General features: G+C 40.9%; 1 protein-coding gene across 1 annotated transcript in view; it reads right to left on the bottom strand.

The window, feature by feature from the left end:
* The window catches only part of SLC6A5 (solute carrier family 6 member 5), a 70,674-nt gene that overhangs the window by 2,390 nt on the left and 44,676 nt on the right, over window positions 1–23,608 (bottom strand). The window contains exons 13-15 of the mRNA XM_081189578.1: window positions 23,133–23,232; window positions 8,399–8,499; window positions 1,751–1,918 (exon numbers count right to left, since the gene is read on the bottom strand). Coding sequence (XP_081045704.1) covers window positions 1,751–1,918; window positions 8,399–8,499; window positions 23,133–23,232 — 369 coding nt within the window. The remainder of the gene's footprint in view (window positions 1–1,750; window positions 1,919–8,398; window positions 8,500–23,132; window positions 23,233–23,608) is intronic.

The raw sequence follows: 23,608 nt of genomic DNA, 5'->3' as shown, positions 1-23,608 counted from the left end.
AATGTAAAGTATTGCACTTGGGCAAAAAAAATGAGAGGCACAAATACAAGATGGGTGACACCTGGCTTGAGAGCAGTACATGTGAAAAGGATCTAGGAGTCTTGGTTGACCATAAACTTGACATGAGCCAACAGTGTGACGCGGCAGCTAAAAAAGCCAATGCAATTCTGGGCTGCATCAATAGGAGTATAGCATCTAGATCAAGGGAAGTAATAGTGCCACTGTATTCTGCTCTGGTCAGACCTCACCTGGAGTACTGTGTCAAGTTCTGGGCACCACAATTCAAGAAGGACACTGACAAACTGGAACGTGTCTAGAGGAGGGCAACCAAAATGGTCAAAGGCCTGGAAACGATGCCTTATGAGGAATGGCTAAGGGAGCTGGGCATGTTTAGCCTGGAGAAGAGGAGGTTAAGGGGTGATATGATAGCCATGTTCAAATATATCAAAGGATGTCACATAGAGGAGGGAGAAATGTTATCTGCTGCTCCAGAGAAGCAGACACGGAGCAATGGATCCAAACTACAAGAAAGAAGATTCCACCTAAACATTAGGAAGAACTTCCTGACAGTAAGAGCTGTTCGACAGTGGAATTTGCTGCCAAGGAGTGTGGTGGAGTCTCCTACTTTGGAGGTCTTTAAGCAGAGGCTTGACAACCATATGTCAGGAGTGCTCTGATGGTGTTTCCTGCTTGGCAGGGGGTTGGACTCGATGGCCCTTGTGGTCTCTTCCAACTCTATGATTCTATGATTCTATGAAAACAATAAACTCTTGTTTTTATTGCTTTGCTGTGTCACTACTTGATAACTCAGAAGCTATGTTTGCTATACTGTATGCTTATTTTGAATGAAAAAAAATGATAATCCCCAGAAACTGGGCCTAGTGCAATTATTACTTGCAATTTTATGTATTATTGAACACATAGTACTTTCAAGTATTCAAAGCAGTTTACATACACCATTTCAACAACAGTTCAGACTGTGGAGTGTCTTGCCTCATCCACTAGGCCTAAAATCTTTCAACTTGACTCCATTATGTCAATAGAACAGGCCCTTAAATATTGTTGTGAGTTGGGCGGTTAGGCTATATGCCAAACCCTTTCTAATTCCTGGGTCCAGCAAAGATTCAATTGTTGGACTAGCCAGGCCAGCTGCTTGGTGAGCTAATGCCCCTCTAATTATGGGCTGTTAGGGTAAAAAAGGAAGTGGCTTTGTGCCAGAGGACAAACAGCTGGGCCCCTACCTCACCTGGCTGTAAGAAAAAAGGACATGGATCAGAGTTGAAGTGAGTGTTCATGTGTGTTAGGGGGCTAGAAGCAGGCAGAAACTGGAGAGACAGAGACATGCTTGGTTTCTATTTGAATCCAAGGCTGTGGCTATGGGAGAAGCAAGGCCTTCTGGGGTGTTAATGTTGTGACCCTCTCCATTGTAGGCTCAGGTTGTCTATATGTGTAAATAAACCAAATCCCATAAAGACATCATAATCTCCGCTGTCCCTCATTCCATGGAAACCAAACCCTTGGGTAAGGGCCTGGAACCCCAGGAATCTCACACTGCTTGAAAATTTGTGTGCAACAATATATTCTAAGTCAATGTGTACCATCCCCACTCCATCAGTGCTGAATCATTATTATGTTAATGGGATGTGATTCTTTTCCTTTTCTAAGCATTGTTTTTGAAACTGGTTTAAATATGTGAGATGCCAAACTTATCCTATGTCCTTAAAAATGGAAGAGAAGGTGTAAGACTTACCTCAATAAATCTGCCAGGAGCTATGTGCATTTTTATCACAAACATAACAGGAATCCAGATAACAGAACAAGCTAGCATCAACCATCCGAGTACCATAGACCAGCCTGGGTAGTGGTAGCTGCCATAAGTCATGGGTTCCCACTGGTAGAAGCTGAAGCAAAGGATGAACTAGTAAACAAACAAAAAACACCATCAGCAAACACACTTGGATACAAACTGTACAAAATGTATGAGTACATTATACATACACACACACACACACACACACAATTTGATTCATTTGAAACGGTATGAGTGCACATAAACAGTCCATATCATTATACTACAATAAATATACTTCTATAATCAGATCAGAACCTCTGTTGTACCAGTGTAAACCTAGCATAATTCCACAGACATCAATGGAATCAAGTTATATTTACATGTGGGAATGAGACCAAAACTTTGTACCTACAGTAAAAAACTTTATTATGCAATCTATTGGCAGTGTAACTGAATGTAATTGTATTATTATTTCATTGCACTTACTGTATATAGAGCAATGCATCTGCTTCTGCTGGTGCATAATTCAGTAACATCTATGAACTGCCTACATTTACCATAATTTAACGCAGAAGGTTTATAACACTGTTGCCATTAATGCATATATAAAAAATGACAACTCGTGAGATGTAGATCCATTTAAAAGCAACCTTAACTATTCCTATACAGCAAATGTTAGTTACATCTAATATTAGTCTGAACAAAGACAAAGACAAGAAAGACGCAGGTTGGCTTTCTCCCAGGCTTATGTAAAGCACTATATGCATGTTTATCAGTGTGAAAAACTTCCTCTGTTATAAACAGAACTCCACACATGTTACTGTTGCATAATGTATCTTTCTTCCCTTAGGTAGGACAGTGACCTAGGGGTGATTCGGAGCAGAAAAGGGGTAGATTTTGGCTGGAAGAGAAAGAGTTGGGCAGTGCTTTCTCCACCGTTTCCTCAGCTTAAAGACACAGCCTCTCTTTGCTGCTTTGTTGTTGTTTTTTAAAGGTGGGGGTGGGGAGATACATGCAGCTTCATGTCAACAAAAATTAACGAGGCACATTAGGGGATCTGGGAATCTTTCCCTGCTGTTGGACAAGGGTGGAAAAGGCTATTTTGTTTCCTTTGTAATCCCCTCTACCCCCATATTATTATTTCTTTTTCTGATGTTGTTATTCACTTAAACTGATGCTATTACTGCTGAGGACTGCAGGTGGTGAGCAGGCCAGGAGGTAAGGACAAGAAGGTAGGCAGTGGAGAAGACAAGCTGCCTCTGCTGGTAGCCTCATTCACTGGCACCCACAAGAGGCAATGGTGGCAGGGAGGAGGTAGAGGAGGAGGACGACGAGGGGAGGTGGTCAGTGCCTAGCGGACACGTGGCAGGCAGCAACTGAGTCAAATGGCAGACACCTCACAGGGCTAGATAGAGGGGGCAGCCCTTTGATAAAGCAAATCCAACCTGCTTGTAGTTTTCAGTTTGCTGCCAGTCTGGCTGCAATGCAACCTATCTCTGCCACCAGAACAGGACTCAGCACCTACTCAGGAATTGAAGAGGTTGGAGGAAGAAGCATTCATCAGCCAGTTACAAAGAAGCAACTAGGACACCAACCACTCCTGGTATAATTAATAGCCATAGCTGTCATCTTTTCCCTTTTTTTTAAGGGAAATTCCCTTATTCTGAATAGGATTCCTCGCAAGAAAAGGGGAAAGTTGACAGCTATGTTCATCTCTCTCTCTCTCTCTCTCTCTCTCTCTCTCTCTCTGTGTGTGTGTGTGTGTGTTTCCTACATTACACATAAATCCTGGATCATATGATGTGCACACACAACTTGAACTGTGATATAGCTAACTTTGTGGAGAAATCTGTTCTTTGTGTAGGCCATTCGTTGCTTTCCAGAGAATGTAACCCAGTTGAAATATGGATTGTGATCTGAAAATCTGTGTGGCTGGTATTGCTTAGCGGAAGCATATACAATAGCTGAGGCCCTTATATGAGCAGAACATTTTAAAAGGATCTGCACCCTTTTTTTAAATCAGATTTCTGAGCCATGCATCAAAAGATTTCAGGCTGGTGTACTAAAGCATGAATGAAATTCAGCTATACAACATACAATTTAAAGCAAACAAATAAGCATAACAAAATACAAGAAGGCAAAACGAACAAAAACAAACAAACATAGCTACAAACCAAATAGAACTCAATTGCAAAAACCACATATAATATAAAATGCCTGGGCAAGTGGGAAGGTCCTTTCCTAATGAAGTTTCATCCCTGAACTCTTAGGCTCCACCCCGTGGACCATAGCAAGGTACCAGAATTTTGTCTTTTTTCAGTAAGAGGTCAATGCAACATCAGATTTGGACCTTACACAGTCACATCTGATAGGACTAAAAGCAGGTTGACAGACCATGCTTCAAACAGCTGCACTTCTTTTCTGCATGTGTGATAGCAACTTTGCTTATTGGAGACGTGTTACAGAGATATGTTACAGCTGAGAATAACATATTACAGTTGATGAGATTAGTAATGGGAACCATGAATGGTTTGATTCAGAATAAGCCAGTTTCCTAGGTTCCTAATCTTGAACCACAGTTCACCTGAATCACCTTGCTTAGGGAAGAATACAGTGCCATGACCAGCTAGCTTAGTCTTTTGTTTTATCCTCTCACAGGCCAATAACATGCCTGGACTTAGAGATGGGAAGAACCCCTGGCAGATGTGGATTTCTGCAGCTGGAATCTGCCAAAATTTCCAGAATTCATCTGGTGTTAATCACAGTGACCTTCACCACATCACACTGAAGTACTGAACAATGGCATCCCTTGACCTTGCTGAGTTTTGCTGGGTAGTTTTCAACCCCATCTGCCTACCAATATATCGTATATAATCTAAAATGACTGGGCAAGTGACGTGTGGTAACACAGGGTAGCCTAAAACTGAAATATATACCGTAGTTTTGTGGGGTATTATTCTACTCCAAGCCAGTCTTGGAGTGGTAAAATCTCTCAAAACAAAATTATGTGCATTGTGTCATAAAAAGGGCACTTACCTCTTCTCTCCTGGATTGGTTTATGTTTGATAAATCACACAGGGCCTCACACCCCACCCCCATTAGCTTGGACAAAAGAGCATCCCAATGATAAGGAGGAGAAGGAAATAGATTTTGTGGAATTTTTTTGTCCGAAAGTTTTTCATTTATAGAACACAATCTGTAAATAGCAAGTGGATGAACTCTGGGAGCATTGCTTGCTGCCGTCCAGGTGGCAAGAGATTTGCAATTCTGCAATTGACAATGGCACCAATTTTTTAAAGTAAGTATTTAGTTTTAGTTAGTTAAAACAAAAAACAAAAAACAACAGGCAAGATTTCCATGTTGTGATCTCGCAGTCCTGTGCCTGGAGTCTGGGTAATAAGGTCAACATGTCATTTATGTTTAGTGGGAATAGTAAAGTCTTTTTGTACCTCTAAATCATCTCTGCTTTTCCAAAAGGAAGTGAATAAAACTATGCAACAATACTATACAAATTATAACCATTTCTGGGTCAGGGTGTTCCTTTATGTTAGCTATTTAAATATAGCATCTGAACACACATATTGCCTACCTTTCTCTCTGCTAACATGCATTAATAGATCCTGGATTTTAGTGGGATTTTTCAAAGATAGCATCTTATTACTTTAGCTGGTCTTAAATTAACCAACTCATTTACATCCATCACACTTTTTCTTTCTCATAAAAATAATAATCACCTATTGACAGAGACATGCCGTTCCCAATTCATAAGAGAAAGCAAAGAGATGATGAGGGGGGGGAAGAGGTGAGAGACAAAATTCACAACAGTTGTATGCATGTGCGAATATCCTTGCCCATGGTGTCTCTGATTTGTACCACTAACTTTAATCTACAGTAGAAATGCTTAAATGTACTGATTTTTTAAACGAGTGGATTAATTGTTGTAGTTAGGCTTTCAGTCTGGGAAGAAAGGTTCTAACACTTGGACATAAAGGGTTTAAAATCTTCTACCTTCAATAAGCTGTTCAGATGTGGAGAATGGTGATGAAGGATTCTTTTATCTCAGTGCAAATAACAGGTGCTAATAGAATGTAATAGTATAGGGTCATGTTCAGAAGGAAGTGTAGGGTGTTCCTTCCTCGGGGATTCAGATTACAGGCAATGTGAACAAATGGCTCTTCCGTTCTATCTTTAGAATTCTGAAATTGGTCATTAATCTGTTTTAAAATGCAAAGGTATGCCCATAATACTTCAAAGTATAAACTGCAATAAAATAGGAGAGACGTCAAGAATCATATGTGATTATGGGTGCTTATATAATAAATGCCTTTGTTCAATTCCTCCACCCCAATGATGATAATGTGAGTGCCACACTGTTTAGCAGTTTGCAGATTGACCTTGACGACTATAGAAATATTAATGGATTTCCCCTCCCTTTTTCTGTTAGCACCTCACAACACACACACACACACACACACACACACACAGAGAGAGAGAGAGAGAGAGAGAGAGAGAGAGAGAGAGAGAGAGAGAATATATCTAGCACTGGAAAATTGAAGCTCCTGATACAGAGTGGCACCTAGTGGCACTAGGAATCATTTGCTGCTAAATTGCACAAACATTTTTTTTAAAAAAATTGTATCTTGTGCTTTGCATTGGAATACATTAGCTGTGCACAGAAAGCAAAGCCGTGTTTACTTAGAAAGGTTTGTCACAATGACTCAATTTCAGTAAGTGAACTTGATTAAGAGAGCAGCCATTGTTCTAGAGAGAAATGAATACTTGGCAACACATTACTCCACCCAGCCTCAAAAACGAGCTCACTTCTTAGAAAGATGGCATCTCTGTTCAACAGAGCATTTAAGCATATGGCTTACTCAAATGCACTCCTCCTATCAACTGCCATGAGGCTCATTTCAGTCTGTGAGCGCCTTGGCAAACCTGGAGCTTGAGATTTTAGCCCTTTCCAAACTGACAAATACAATTAGGTTCAGAGTTTCACACTGGTTAGGCTGCATGTGTTCATTCCTCCCAGTGCCACACAGCTGCTTTTCCTGTGCTAATACTGTGGGAAATACATAGGACTTAGGGCTCCCCCTATATTATGTGAGCAGGTGATGGTGTAAGGGGCTTATTCATGGTGAGATTCTGTACACTGGAAACAGCTGGGGCTGGCATGGTACGGTGGAGCTGCCCTAACACCAGCAAAGCTGCAGCTTTCCTTGATGGGATGCCGCAGGGCAGGGCAGGGTGATGCCAAGTCATGGCTGCATGGATGAACCAGCAGAGCCATTCTGGTCTCCTGCCAGGGCATCAACACAGCCTTGACCTGGCTCTACCTTGCACCACCCAGGTAAGCTGCAGCATCACCAGTGTTGGGATGACAGCTCTGACCCAGCAAACTGGCTGCTACTGACTGGAACCACCTGGGCGAGGTCAGCTGCCTGGGCCTCTTTGCTTCCTCACCCAGATGATTCTGATACACATATAGTTGCCATTTCAGCATGATAGCTCACTACAAAGCAGCTGTTATACTGCCTAACTTATTAAGTTAAAGTAAGTCATTAACTACAGGCAGGACTGCAGCTACTGCAATATGAAGCGTCTGTCATTTAACCTATGATGAAACTGAAGCTTACAATAGAAAAACAACAACCCTATATTTATATATATACTTCGCATCCTTGTTTGGTTCGTACTTGCACTCAGTATAATTTCATTAATGCATGAGTGAGAACATCGAGCACAACCACTGAAATTTATTTCAAAATAGATAGGCACTATGCAAGAGCACGTTCCTTCATTTCAGCGCATTTCAATAGTTTTGGAGAATTTATTGGTGCCTCATCATCCCCATCTAGACAAGTTGTACACACACACACACACACACACACACACACACACTGTATGAAATAACAGAAAACAAGGATCAGAAATAAAGGGAAAGCAGCCATCTAATGAATAAAGATTATTCCGTGATACTAGAAGCTTGGATAAGTTACACTGGAGTATTTGGCAGAGCAATCCTTACGGAGGAGCAGAATGATGGATCCATCATCAGCTCCAAAGTCTTTCAGCTTGCACTGGCCAGAGTGGAAGATTGTGGTGGTGTTTCCTGTAATTCCAAGCTTGTGTAGAAGAGAGGCCCCAAACACAGGGATCCATGGGTTTTGGATCCAGTGCGTTCAAGGCTACAACACCCTGCTCCACCACACCCAGTGGCTTTCCCATTGGCTACAGCTGGAAGTACGGTAGTTTTCCATCTGACTAAATAAAACAAGGACATCTCCCCACCCTGCTATGGTGGAGCTCCCCCCTCCCCAGTTAAAACCCACCTGGTGGCACTTGTCTCCACCTATGCAGGCTGGAAGAGAGCTAAATACATGCAATCCTACCCCCATCAACATTGGTGAATGTGGGTATGATTGTTCTCTAAATACATTGTAGAAGTCTCTTTTTGTTTCATTTGAAAGTAGCAGGTTTAACTAACAGATGTTGCAGCTATTATTGCATGATTAGCAGTGAGGAAGAAGAAAAAGTGTCAGAAAGAAACAGATGTTTCAGGATAGAGTTCCCTTCTCAATCGAAACCCCCTTTTCTGATGCTTACTGTTAAAATAGTTGGGGTCACAAAAGCCCAACAGACTCTCCAGAATTTGCTTGGCTGGAATCCAATCATCATCTCAATGTCTTCACAAAATCTTTGCAAGCCTGTAAAACAAACAAATGTAAATCCAAAATGCAAAAGAGACTAGGCTGCAGCTTACAAAACAGCTATTGTGATCTCCCTTGTGTCTAATTATGGGAACAGACACTCTGACTTGTCAGCCCAACTCTTCAAGAGGCATTCTAACCATATGGTATAATGTGGGTTATTATATGGATAGCCATCCTAATAAATTATTTACACTCACAAAATTGGTACTGTAATAAATATTAAACATACTTCTGGCTTTTCCTCCCATATTTTGAAACACAAAAGATAAAGCCTATGCCATTTTACTTGCTACAGTTCTGCAGGATCATATATTTATTTTTCTCATTTTCTCCCTAAAGAAAATGTGGTGTTCCTTGTTGTGGCAATGAAGATTCATGAAAACTTAATTGAAATGAATGGAAATTACACACAACAGCAATGTTTGTGGAATTGCTCCCTTGAAAGCAAACTTTTAAAAAACACAATCATTCCTCCTCCCAGTCCCTGAAAACACATAGCTCTATTAGTCAGGCTGGTAATGATTCTACTGTAACTGGTGAAATCAGAATAATTGTTGTGTCCAGGTTTTGTTTGTTGTTCTTGGTTGTTAACATCCCCTCTACAGACAAATAGGTGGGGTAGAAGCTGGGAGAAAGGCTTCTAAAACAAAGTTCAAGGTGTGCAAAATAATATTTTATGTATTTATTTAACACAATGCAAATCCTATCAAAGTTCCTGCTCTGGATGGGGTTACAGTGCCCCTGAAGGAGCAGGTTCGTAGCTTGGAGGTACTCCTGGATCCTTTGCTGTCGCTTGAGGCTCAGATCGTCTCAGTGGCCCAAAGTGCCTTCCATCAGCTTCGGCTGGTGGCTGAGCTACGCCCCTATCTGGACAGGGATAGCCTAATCACTGTCGTCTATGCTCTGGTAACCTCAAGGTTAGATTACTGCAATGCGTTATACGTAGGGCTGCCTTTGAAGACGGTTCAGAAACTTCAGCAGGTGCAGAATTCAGCAGCCAGGTTGCTCAGTGGAGCAAGACGGTTTGAGCAAATTACACCGATCCTGGTCCGACTGCACTGGCTACCAATTAGTTTTCAGGCCCAATTCAAAGCGCTGGCTTTGACCTATAAAGCCATAAACGGCTCAGGACCACAATACCTCAAGGATCGCCTCTTCCCATATGAACCTACCCGGACCCTGAGATCATCTTCTGAGGCCCTTCTTCGTGAGCCTCTTCCTCGGGAGGGCAGGAGGGTGACAACATGAGAACGGGCCTTCTCTGCAGTGGCTCCCTGTCTGTGGAATGTTCTTCCCAGGGAAGTTCCCCTGGTGCCTTCACTATACACCTTTAGGCGCCAGGCAAAAACATTCATTTTTAACCAGGCCATTGCCTGACTTGATCTACAACCTATACCCTTTTTAAAATGCTGGCTCCTTGGGGGGGGGGGTGTTATTGAGTTGTTGTTGTTGTTGTTTCGATTTTATGTATTTGATATTTTATGTGAATCGCCCTGAGACCCTTGGGTATAGGGAGGTATAGAAATTTAAAAATGAATTTATTAATTAATTAATATTGTTGCATGTCCCCTGGATCTCCAAACAGTGTGTGATTTCTTTTGGGATGAGGCACAGTGGTGTCTTCATAGGAGCCAACTCCTAGGGGCCAAGGTCACATCAGCCCCCCCATAAAATGCTTGACCCCCCCCCCATTGGTACGCATTGCCATTCAAATAATGTGCATGCATCACATCTTGTGATCGATTATGCAGGGCGGGGTTTACCTGCCCCACCCCCCAAAAAAATTCATTCAAATTGGCACCCCGGGTGGCTTTATGATATATGGTTTACAAATTTATACAAACTGAGCCTATGGCAGAGGTGTTCACAGCATTAACACCCCAAAAGGGTCTTGTTTCTCCCATAGTTGCAGCCTTGAATTCAAACAGAAATCAAATATTCCTCCGCTTCTCTCTCTCTCTCTCTCTCTCTCTCTCTCTCTCTCTCTCTCTCTCTGGATTGCTGCTTTTCTTCTTACCCACATCCCTGCAAGTTCTGGCTTTGCCCTTCTAACTACCACAAGTTGGGGGATTTATCATCTCACACAGATCCCCTTTCCTTTGTTCCCCATAATGGCCCATCACCTAGGCGAACACCTCATCAGGAAGTTAGCCTGGCTTATATTTTAACACTTGCTGGATCCAGGGGTTAGAAGGAATTCAAGACATAGTCTACTTCCTCCCCCCCCCCAAACCCCCTTGTAACTCTATCTTGGATATAACATATTGACTTCACTATTAAAATGTGGGTGTCAAGGACTGAAATTTAGTTGAATATTAACTAAAATGCCAACAAAAATTACTAGATAAAACACCAACAACAAATTCATCCGGAAAAATATTCCCCAGTATCAATAGAACTGTTTCCCTTGACGTCAGTAATAAAGTCAGAACTGTAATTCTCACATTATTTCAGTCCATTGCCTCTTTTGTTTGCTATGCCTTCACAAGATTGCCACATTATCTAGTTTGTTGCACCAGTTCTATGCACACAGCAGGTGCCTTCTGTCTTAATAAAAAGGGACTAATATTGATTTGGTGCAGTTTTCTTTTCAAACATGCAATACAGCAGCGCAGCACCATTTTGCACTAGATAACAATTGGACAGCGTGATTCCCCGTTCCCTGACTTTTCATAGCTATTCCTCACACTGCTATTCCTTACTACTGCCTGGTAACAGTTTTGTCTCATAAAACCCCCCACAAAACATTGAAAAACTGCCACTGTCATGAAATATTCACTCGTTAAGGAACCCCCACTCTCCCACCTTGAAGCAAAATGAAATGTGTAAATTCTCTGTTTTGGTGTTTAGGTCCCCTCCAAGTAAAAACAGAACACAAGGCTTTAGCTAGTCACACTGAATATAGTGGGATTTACTTCTGCATAACACCGAACTAGCAGGTTGCAATCCAAGAACTCAGCAAGGCTTTCTTTTGATTAGAAATGTATAGGATTGTACCATGCTATCCAGGCATTCTGTTCCTTCATATGATAGGAGGGGAGCAGGGATGAACATGCTAGCTTCACACACACACACACACACACACACACACACACACACACCATCCCCATCACCTTCCATGCATTGGAGAGATAACCTTTGACGCAAGGAGCATTTTCCACCCTGTAGGAACCCCAGATTTTTTGGGGGGGTTATAAATTCTAGACAGAACAGACTCCCTGCTGCAAATATATGCTCTGAATTCAAGGAGGGTGGTGAGAACAGCAGTAAGGGGCTGAACTAGCATATTTCTCTCATCTCCCCTTTTCTATTCTAATCACAAGAAGGAATAGAATGTCCAAAGAGAGATAGAATCACTTGTGAAACACCTTTAGACATTGCCACAAAGGACGTATAAAATGGATGAGAACATGTCATTTCCAATTTCCAGTAGGAGATCAAAATTCCACCTTGGGAACAAGACATTGTGACCAATTCCATTTCCAACACTGGATTTTTTAGGGCCATAAATATCTAAACGTGTCATTCCCCATCTTTGCTTCCTAGAATGCTTTGTTTTCCTTCTCAGCATGGGAAAGAGTACAAGTCCACAAAAAAAGTGAAGACCAAAAGTAAGAGGTGAAGAAATCAGTCTCCTTCCATCCATGGAGTTGGAAGGATGGCAACGATTGGCGTTTTTGTAGGAGCAATTATGTGACTGGCTTACAAACAGCACTACACAATATAAGTGTTGGTTAATTGCAGATAAACAATAGACATAGGAACAGGGAGTATTCGTGAGGAATGACTTGGTGAGGAATGACTTTTAGTAGACAGGATCCATCTTGTCTATACTGAACTGCCTTGGCATGCAACGGTTCATAATTTAAACTAAATAAAAGTACAAAATACAGATATAAGAGCAGAAATGAGCAACAGCGCAATTTTACTTCTCTCTCCTGAGGCTATTCTTGCAGAAAGAAACTAACTGAGCATTCATTGTGTCCTTAAGGAAGAATAAAAATAAAGATAGTTTTGATTATTCTGGCAAGGGTGCAGAGAGAAGTGGATGAAAGCAATTTAGTTTAAAAATGATTCTTTTTTTCCACTGGCTTATAGTTCTTTGTGCATTGCCTTGCATTTCACAATAAAGTAAATGAGGATTATGCATGCGATTTATGACATGCAGTGTGAAGCCCTAATAGCGCCTTACTAATCATTCACTCTTAATCTGAGAAAATGGCAAATTAATGTTTTTTGTGTATGCATGTGGAATGCTTGCCAGTTTGGGGTAGGATTGCAATACATAACTAATGAAACAATCCTTAGAAAAGGTTTCCCCCCCTCTTTTCTAATTTAAAAACTGGAGAGCTCAGTGAATAGAACATGTAACTAGAACTAAATACCCAAAGACAACCTGCTTATTGTTGTTATTTTAAAAATAGTAAATACACAGAGAAATATGTTACTCAAGTGGTAAACTAGTGATTGTGTTAAGAGACATAACACATCAAGCTGAAAGCGTATTTGGAGAGAAAAAGAAATGGTACTGCAAGTTTAGGTAGCACCTCTGAAGGCTACAATCCTAACTGCATTTTCCTGGGAGTGAACCTCACTGAATCCAGTAGAAGCTACTCCTGAGTAGACATGGCTCAGAATGCACTGTTAAGGATGCTTATACCAGTTGCTCTAAGAATGCCTTTTAACCTGGAATGTATCACTTTCAGAAGTTGTTTATGCACTATTAAAAAGAGAAGAGAAGCGAGCTGATGAAAAATTGATTTTCAACTAAGCAATGTGGGAGATTTAAAACAAAAAAAAAATCCTTTGTGACCTGTACAAGAACGCATAGCCACCCCCCCCCCAAGTAAATTCAGAAGAAATGTATTGGTACCATACTACATTTTGGTGTTTTTGTTTTGACTTATATTCCACTTTGCTTCAGTTGTGGAATCCAAGGTGGCATAATTGTGGTTTCCAGGAGGTCTCCTGTCAAGGCACAGACCAGACTCAGGCCTGCTTAGCTTCAGCAAGGTTGTAGTCTTATGTGCCTTCAAGACTATACAGTGGTGCCCCGCAAGACGAATGCCTTGCAAGACGGAAAACTCGCTAGACGAAAGAGTTTTCCGTTTTGGAGGTGCTTTGCAAAACGAATCTCCTATGGGCTTGCTTCGCAAGACGAAAATGTCTTGCGAGTTCCTGCGGGTTTTTTTCCCTTCCCCCCTTTTTCTAAGCCGCTAAGCCGCTTATCAGCTGATCCGATAAGCCGATAAGCGGCTAAAAGCCGCTAATAGCGCTAATCCGCTAATCCGTCAATGGGCTTGCTTCGCAAGACGAAAAAACCGCTAGACGAAGAGAATCACGGAACGGATTCTTTTCGTCTTGCGAGGCACCACTGTACCCTGGATAAGTAAACATGCTAAGTCACATTTTTACCATAAGTTAAATGTGTAATTTGACGTTGTATGGTTCTTACTTGGAAGTTTTAAATTACAGTCACCAGTAGGGAGTGGGTGTGTCTGGTCAGAACTGGGACCACAATGACCCTTTCTCCCATGTCAAAATTCTAATAAAAATCATCTCTCTCTCTCTCTCTCTCTCTCTACCCCAAAGCTGCTATTTGACTTGGTCCAAAACACTGATCACCTATGGCTGCTTTTTAAAGTTTAGAACAACAACAACAACAACAACAACAACTACAACTACAACTACAACTACAACTACAACTATGCAATGCCGATTAAGGTGACTGAATAATCAAGGTATTAATTAAATAGCTGCAAAGCCCTGGTGAAATAAAAATGACTTCAAGAAATGGCTGAAAGTCAAAATTGAGGCTGCCTGTCAAATCTCTGCTGGAAGAGAGTGGGAGAAGATTGGAAGAAATTTAAAGACTATTTACAGAAATATTGTAAAATTAATGAATGCTAGAACGATGTTGGATAGAAACTAAGGGGTTTTTAGCTGCAATACTATAAGGGAATATGAAAAATGGATTACTAATAGGTAAAGATTTAATGTTAAGGATTTGCTGAACCAACAAACTGAACTGGAATACAAAAAAGGGAGGCGTGAGGAGGTCCGGGAAACAAGCTAATGAAAAATAAGTAATGAAAAGATTGAGTTGTTTTTAATTATTCTTATTTTGTATTTTTCTTTTTTCTACTTTTATTTTGTAATATTTTGAAAATCTTAATAAATATCTTATAAAAAAAAGAAATGGCTGAAAGTCAAAATTGAGGCTGCCTGTCAAATCTCTGCTGGAAGAGAGTGGGACTGGTTACACTAAATGCCTGGGCTTCTGTAACACAGGGGACAACTAACAGCTCTCCTATGGATGACCAGGGGAATACATTTATTCAAGTCTAAATTGATATCATGGCTTTACTAGTTTAAGGTTTATACTTTGAAGTACAGATATGCCACAAAACTGAGGCAGCTTGTTTCAAGCAGGACACCAGTTATATAGGGGCTGTGTGTGTGTCTGAGCTTGCGCAAGACGCAGCTTCTTTTGTACCACTAAAAAACCTGGGCGTGCACAAGGGTAGAATTAGCATCCAGACATATCAGCTTCCATAGGCAGCATGGAACTGAGAAACTCTAATTCAGCTAAATAGCTGAAAAGGCCTATTTGTATGGAAGAAGAAAGCAGGATAGGGCATACGTCCTACCCATCTTAATTTACTGCTACAACGATCAGTCTGAGCATCACCTATTATTGTGACGGACTGTCACACAGGCAGGAGCCAGGTGATAGATTTCACTGAGAACTGACAGACATTTGAAATAATGATTGCTGCTGTTCACAGGGTGTAAACATATCCCAGTTTCACCTCCAGTTAAGCAGGTGGTGCAGGTTTCTATACAGTTTCAAAAGCCTTTCTGATGGTTAAATGTGGCTGAGTTGTAAAGGCAAGCAACATAAGCATGTAGTATAAATTTATTTACAAAGAAAAGGGCTACTTGGGGAATCTCAGCAGAAGAGAAATAAACAAGGAACAGACTTCTGTTTCAAATATATTTACAGTCCAAGGTTGCCAGGTGTTTTATCACAACTCACAACTTTTAGAGCTATTGTTATTTCCTAAACTTGTATCACTGACAATAAAGCAGTAGGCGTGCCAGCTTTCCTTCAGAAATACACATTTCAAGCCCTTTTGGAGACTTAGAAAAGGTAACTGCCATAAAGGCTTGGGAATAAATACTGAATAGAAATCCAAATACATTTGCTTAGTTCATGGTTTTAACTCAGTCTCAAAGTTTAGAGCATGGGCTTAAATGGATATGAGAAAAATATGAAGGCATGGCTTTTCTTTCTGTAAATATTAAGTGTTTCACAGTAACAACAGTCAATGTGGAGAGAGTAAGAGTAATCAACAAATGTAAGGATTGACATTTCACTCGCGCCACTCAGTGGTCAAGACATGAATAGCACAGAAATGTTTCTTAGCAGTTTCATATTACAGATACAGAATAGGAATTGTAAGCATTTTTAAGATGATTTAGAAAGGCCTTCTTCCCCCTACAGACATGCTGTTTTATCTGCTTAGAGGCATGTAAACACATTACACTAAGAGAGCAACACTTGCTTAAAGCATCACTTTTTAAAGGGTGGAAGAACACCTGGTTGTTTTACAAAGCAACAAGTGTACACTTTTACACACACAAACACTTGTACGTATGTCAAGACAGCTTGTACCTGTGTTAAGTGTAACTTGTGGACAGACCTCACAATACAATATTGTTCTATAAGCTTCCTTGTGAGACAAAATTGGAGGGGCCAAACAACACGTGCTGTTGCATCATATCCTATGTATGAGTCTCCCAGAATTATCAGTGGAAAAGAGGCTGCTGAACTAAATAAACCTTTAGTCTTATGCTCTAGAATAGAGATGGGAAACCTAATGCCCTCCAGGTGTTGCTAGATGACAACTCCCACCATCCCTAATCATGGACCATTCTGGCTGGGGCTGATGGGAGTTGGAACCCATCATCATCTGGAAGGACACAGGTTCCCCATCCCTGCTCTAGGTTTCTTATGTTCCCAGACATTAAAGGGCAGTAAAAGTATTTAGTTTATTACAATATTTTTACCACCATGGGGATACACTATCTGTCTCTGTTGCCTCAGGCCCCAAAATGTCTCGGACTGATGTAAATAACCTGAAGTGCTGTGAATTTAGTCCAAAGCTGTCAGGGGATGGAGAATTCAGATACGCTTGTTACTAATAATTAGTCATCTTAAGATTGCAAGGTATTAGGGTTAATGCAGCTATGGCAATGGCACTTGGAAAAGGCCAGGGCTGGATAGCACAGAAGGCATTGCAAGTCAAAGGCTGGCAGGTGACTTGCAGACTGGTGTGATAGCACAGCAGGTCACCCAATGGCATCAACACAGAGAGGAATATGTTTAAAGATGGTTTGTCCTTCAAATTTCAAATTTAGACAAATCCTTATATATGGCAAACTATGGCAACTGCTCGGTAAAACTAAAATTAGGCTAGGTTTTCCTAATATACGTACAATTATGATAGAAATCATATGTGAAGACCAGTGACTGAAGTGCTACAAGAAGTGTCTTATTCTACCTCACAGACATATACATACATGCACATGCACAACCCTGAATGCACTTGCAAAGCTATCAGCTGATCCATTGAGGTGGAGGAGGAAGGGCAGCGAGGAAGATAATCTACACTCACACGAACTGTTGAATGCCACTTTGTGCATGTTTTCCCATCATAGTTATTAATCTCATGCTGGAAAACATAACATCAGCACAGACTCTGAAAGGACATACTGAGAGCTAGAAAAGAACAGAACTGTCTGAGCCTATCACTAGGAGACCAAATGTTGTAGAGTAATAATTTGTAAGCACTTTACCAATTAAATGTGCCAAGTTGTAATAATGTGTATGTGAGGGAAAGTAAGGGGTTTGACATACAGTCAAGATTCAGAGGCAGTTCTGGTTCAAGGCATTTTGCAGCCTAAGGATCAATACAAGTGTTGCTGCACCATTCAGACACCAGTGCTGCTTTCATCCATTTCCCCTCCACCCAGCCATACTGGCCTCAAGCAGACTTCTCTTCTAGGAAAAAAATCTGTGCTTTTCTTCTAGAAAAAAGGTGCCAGTACTGCATAGCCTTGAGTACCCCCAGAAAAAAGCTGTTATCCAGGAATTCCTGTCAACACAAGGAGTGTCAATATATTTCAGGGATTTTGTATTATGGTACCACCACTGTGCTGGGTTGAATTGCATAGACAAAAATAGAGAGATTCCTACCCTCAAGGCACTGTCAATGGAGAACAGTGATGTTGCTGATGGAAATGAAGAGTGATTAAGTGGGAAAGGGATTCGAAGGACACGTTGACTATGTCATGACGAGAAGATATGGAAGCAGACTTATCAGATGGATTGAGTATACAGGACTGGACAGAGGGACAGTTCTAGGGCAGAGAGGTATAATTAGGTGTCATCGTTATACTGGTGGTTGTAAAATCCATGACATTCACTGTGATGACTCAAGGCAGTGTACAGGGGGCACAGTGAAGACCAAGAGCAAACCCCTGAAGTAGCCAGACAGAGTGGGGTGAAGCAGATGAGCATCCTACAAGTGGCATTATTGAATAAGCAAACTGACAAGAAGAGAACAGAACTGTGAAAACTGAAAGGATGGGTGATAGCTCGGTGGTAGAGCACATGTTGTTGCATGCAAAAAGTCCATAGTCAGTCCCTGGCATCTAGGAAAAACCCTCTCACCGAAGGCTCAGGAGAACCACTGTAGACAATGCTGAGCTATTTACTTCTACGTTCCTAAGGTATGAAAGTAGTCAGGGTGAAGGTCAGCTGTATAGAAGGTAGCAGAAAGATCAAGTGGGACAAGGTTAGAATATAGATTTTTGAATCTGATAGCAAGAAAACCACTTGTAATGTTGGTTGGACAGTTTAAGTGGAGGACAATGAGAGAGATGAAGAGTGGGGTTTGGAAAAAGAAAGTGAAGACAGAAAGAGTGAAGAGCAAGAGTGAGACAAAGGGAAGAAGCAAGACTGGTCAGTTTTTTCCAGGGTAAGGATGGGTCAATATTTTTTAGAGAAAGGAAGGATGCACTACTAAGTCTTTCAGATTATTTTGAGTCGATCTCAGCTCTCTTATGCTTAACAGAGCTGTGAAATCCACCAATTCATCCCTGAATCTTGCCTGATAATCTGTCTCAGGATGAAAGAGAGAAGAGTCAGGAACTCCTGATCTTTTGAAACTTTCAGTTTCCAATTTACCAGTTAAACATGTAAGCAAACCAGCTTAGCTGACTCTCAACAATCCCTTAGCAGAGCTGGAGGAAATGGCTAGCCAGGAATGCTCTGCTAGAGGCAGGAATAGCACCCAGTTTGTATTCTCTCTGAGTGCGAGTTTCTTATAGCTTGTAAGGATGCTGTTTTATGAGAATTCTTTCCACTTCCAGCTAGGTCTGTAATGTGTTTCTATTACAATAAAATAGCACAAAGGGGCAATACAAATCTTATAAGCGGGTCTTAAAGTTGAAACGCCTCGCAATATATCCAGCGAGTATTCAATTCATTTACAGTAAGTCAAACTGGAAGATGTTAAGAGAGATGCCTGACACTTTAATGCTTCCTTCTTGAGACATACAGCAGTACGCAATCACCCATTTCATAAACAACATCTGGTGCAGCGATTTGGGATGTTGCAGTTGCTGTTGTTAAAAGGTACAGGCAGAGAGAGTGAAGAACCTCACTCCATCACAAATCTACAGACTACACAATCCTGTTATGGATATTTCCCACTTCTGACTCAGAGATCTGTCAGCAGCTTATTTTGTTCCAAATTTTATTGGACGAGGACATGTATGGCTTCCGTTGGTTTCCATGGAAACAGGCTGCGAGCATCAATTGGTTTCCAAACATGACTTGGTTCCTTTACCAATAGGAATAGTTGATTGTGAGAAACTGACAATTTCTTAGAACAGACTTCCCCAAACTAATGTTCTCCAGATGTCCTGGACTACAATTCCTATCATGGAGGAGAAGGCTATCCATGGCTACTTGCCGCAATGGCTATGTTCCACCTCCACTGTCAGAGGCAGTATGCTTCTGGGAATCTCAAGTGGGGACAGTGTGGCTGCACTCAGGTCCTGCTTTCGGGTTTCCCACAGCCAACTGGTTAGCCACTGTAAGTACAGGAAGCTGGACTAGATAGGCCATTGGCCTGATCCTCTTCTTACATTGATATGCCTGATCATTGGCCATGCTGGCTGGGGCTGTAGACCAACAACATCTGAAGAGCACCAGGTTGGAAAAAGCTGCCTTAAATGGTGAAACCATATATGTCATACATGATACAGCCTCAGTTATCCAGATCTCTCATTTCTTCTTACGATACCCAGTGCCTGGATTCTGGCAGTGAGACTCAAAGGCTTACTGTCCCTGTGCATATAGCATCTTGCTAAAGGAAGGGTTGTTGCCCTGCTATCTCATACTCTTCAGCACCACTGCTGTGGGTGGCCAGCTACCAACCCAGTAGGGTTCATTTGATGAAAGGCATCAAAAGTACTATAAACAATGGCTTGGGCTACTCAATCACAACAACTTATCACTCAGGCATTGGCTGAGCTGCTCTCAGACTGCCTCTCCCTGCTTGTCACAGTTCAGTTACTAGCTTGCCTTCGGGAATCATTTTACATTCCCAGCAATTTCCTAGATTGCCTGTAATCCAGTCAACACTGCCTGTGTAAACCCAGGACTTTCTCACTGCTGGCTTTGGAATGGAAAATAACCCAAAGCACTCATAGATCACCATCTGCCATAATTGATATCAAATTATTCAGAGTTATGAAAACTCTTTTAGGCTGCAAAGAGCTCCAAAAAAAGGGTGTAACCAAAACGGAAAGCAAAAAAAATGGCAAATGGGATTTCATGTGTGTGTGAAATGATGCACACTGAGACAAATGAACAGGTAGTGACTAGCTAGAAAAGTGCTCTTGTCAGTAAAAAACGTAGTGTACAGTATCAGTGAAAATGCTATGCTGCAAATCCTTAAGAAAGGGAGTGAAAATAAAAGGGCCTGTGGAAACAATAGATCAATCAAAGGCTACAAGCTGTAAAGGTTATATAGAGCCTTTGAAATCAGAAGCAGTATGCCAATGAATATCAGTCACTGGGAAGCAATGGAATATTGCCTTCAAGCTTTGCTCGCAGACTTCCAAAATACATAGGGTTGGCTACTGTAGGAAGCAGGACACTGGGATAGCTACCTTTGGTCTGATCCAGCATACCTATTCTTACAATAGTGGGAACTTCATGAATGTGCAGGACTCTGCCCTTCTCTAGAAATCCATCTGGGTTCAAATAGGCACATGAAGATACATGTTAATTCCAATGTAGGCAGCAGATGCACATACACAAAAGAATTCAGTTGCAGTTGTTAGCGTGACTAAATGAACAGAGGTGCCACTGCAGACTTATAGTGCAAGCATGTTTTATGAAGAGGAGTGGGGAAAGTGACAGCAGGACCCATTTGGGAATCCAAGAGTCACAGCCCCTGTTCTCCACATCCGTAACATAGAAGTGCACAAAGAGACAATTCATAGGTTATTTCTCCGCTGGCCATCGTGCTTATTTCTCATGCTGAATAAAGCAGCTGTCATTAGCCGAGAGTTTATGGGAACTGAGCATGAGATCCTCTCTGATATAGACAATGATTCAGTGAGAAAGGAATCACAGGCAGCGTGGATGGTCTTGGGGACATCTGGTGGCATAATGTGAAAGAAGTTGAAAAAGAATTATTCAAAAGCAGCCACTTCCTTACCTGTAAGGCTCTTGGTTACCACTTAGTTTTGTGCAGAGATTTGTGCTACTTTTTAATGGATTTGCTGGTTCACCTACCAAAACCTCAACTACCAAATCTCTGATCAGCTTATCAAGATAGTTGACTTTTGTTTAAACCCCACCATACCAAGATGATAGTAAATATCCTTTATATTCATGTCAACACTTTTCACACTCCACTTCTAAAGTCATGAGCTTTTATTTTTCCTATTTTTAAAAAAATTCAGGAACTGGTGTATTTCTAGAAATGACTTTGTGGAGGTGAAAATTAAATGAATAAGCTCAACTGACTGACAGATTTCCCCCTCAGTTAATCAGACAATCTGTGCCTACAATTTACCAAAGATATCACACACTCAGAAACTCTAGTTTCCCTACAAGATCTGTCACAAAATATTACTTAATTGCACAAAGGAATGTCTTAATTGCAATATCAGTATATATTGTAGAAGAAACCAGATACCCTTGAACAGACTGGGGTGACAGCGGAGTGCTGTATTCTTAGCCTCCTTGCAAGGTTCATGAATGAAAATATAAAATAACTTATTTCGTGTATTCTCTAATCTTCCAACAATGTGAGATAAGACATGTACATTTTCAGAAAAGGAAGAACAGGGCTAACGGCAGTGCTTAATTTCTAACATTAAATATACAGATAGGTAGCCGTGTTGGTCTGCCATAGTCAAAATAAAAAAATTCCTTCCTGTAGCACCTTAAAGACCAACTAAGTTAGTTCTTGGTATAAGCTTTCGTGTGCATGCACACTTCTTCAGATACACATTAAATATGGTAGGCGATGTCATGCCTGCACAGCCATCAACCATGAAAATGCTAATCTCAGATATAGGTGAACTGGTCATGTCATATTTCACATGTACAATCATAAGGGACTGGAGATGTGCAAGCAAGACTCAGACACATGAAGGGACTGCAATTCCCAGATTATATATGAATAGCATTCTTAGTGCCTATGGTGGAATGATTCCTAAGGCGGTTGATTTGAAGATTGCAGCCTTCAGAACTTGGATTCTTCAGAGTCCTCTGACAACATAAACCTGGATATTATACTGTTAAAAAATCATACTTCATGCCACGCTCTGAAAACTGGAGGCAGAAATTTCCATACATCCAAGACATATTATTTTCTTGCAATTCACAGTGTATTGCAAGATAACTGGTGGGGAGAAGGTGTGTGCTACTGACAAGCTATTATTACAGGTCCTTGCCCTAATTAAGTTATTCAAATTGCTTAAAGCAGGCTTTCAGACAAAAGCAGTGGGTGCTATCTAACTAAGAACAAATTCTTTATATTACTTGTGCCTTTCCATACAAACACACTTTGCATTTGTATTGCTTACAAACATTATATGACTTACTAATTCTATTTATACAAACTAAAAGTGCATGAGTGTACCATCGTTATTAAGCCATTATTAGAACCTGAACCTTGGCGACTGTGAACCTATATTCTTATTTGTGTACCACACAAATTGATCTGGCTGGTATGCTTCACCATTACTTTTATATAGCCTATATTGCTATTAACTGAACATCCACTTTAATTTTAACAAAGTGCTATCTGTAACAAATGACTTGCTTATCTAAGCAGTCCAGCTGTAGCAATATAAAAAAGATGAAAGTTTTCTTACTCTGAGTGAAATTCCAGAGAAATGTTTGATTTTCAAACCATTAAATGATAAAAGTCTTTTGTTTCTAAAAGTGGGACTAGTTGTGTGCAACTCAACACATTTTCACATGTACTTATCACTGTGTGATCTAGATATATAGCACATTGTTTTCTTACCATAAATGTATGAAATGCCAACAAGTTCAAAAATGGCTATTATAACAAGAGAGTAGGATGCTGCGTAGGTGTCCACAAGCTGCAACATGTACATTCCACCCTAAAAGTAAACAGGTAATTACTAACAGAAATGCCAAAAGATGTTAGGAGATAATGTATGGCAACTCAACTAACTAAATAATATTCAGACAGGAAAATGTTTAGATTACTGCTGCTTGCCATCATGTAGCCCACCCACACTGGAAACACTCTCTGAATTCCATGAACTAAGAAATTCCATTATATTTCAGTTCCATATGGAATCTGAGCCCACATGCAAGACCATTTTATGCATTCTGTCTCATACATTGGCAGATGCATGGTCCAATTCCTTCTTCCCACCTGATACATACTGGAATGCATTGCATCACAGAACAGATCTGTTCTCAATTAAGATGAAAATTTTTAAAAATGAAGTGGCCTGTGGTATAAAAGGT

Source organism: Podarcis bocagei (genome assembly GCF_964188305.1).
Source record: "Podarcis bocagei genome assembly, chromosome: 1".
Lineage (NCBI taxonomy): Eukaryota > Metazoa > Chordata > Lepidosauria > Squamata > Lacertidae > Podarcis > Podarcis bocagei.
Note: the sequence above shows the minus strand (reverse complement) of the source record. Positions and strands in the feature narration are given on the sequence as shown.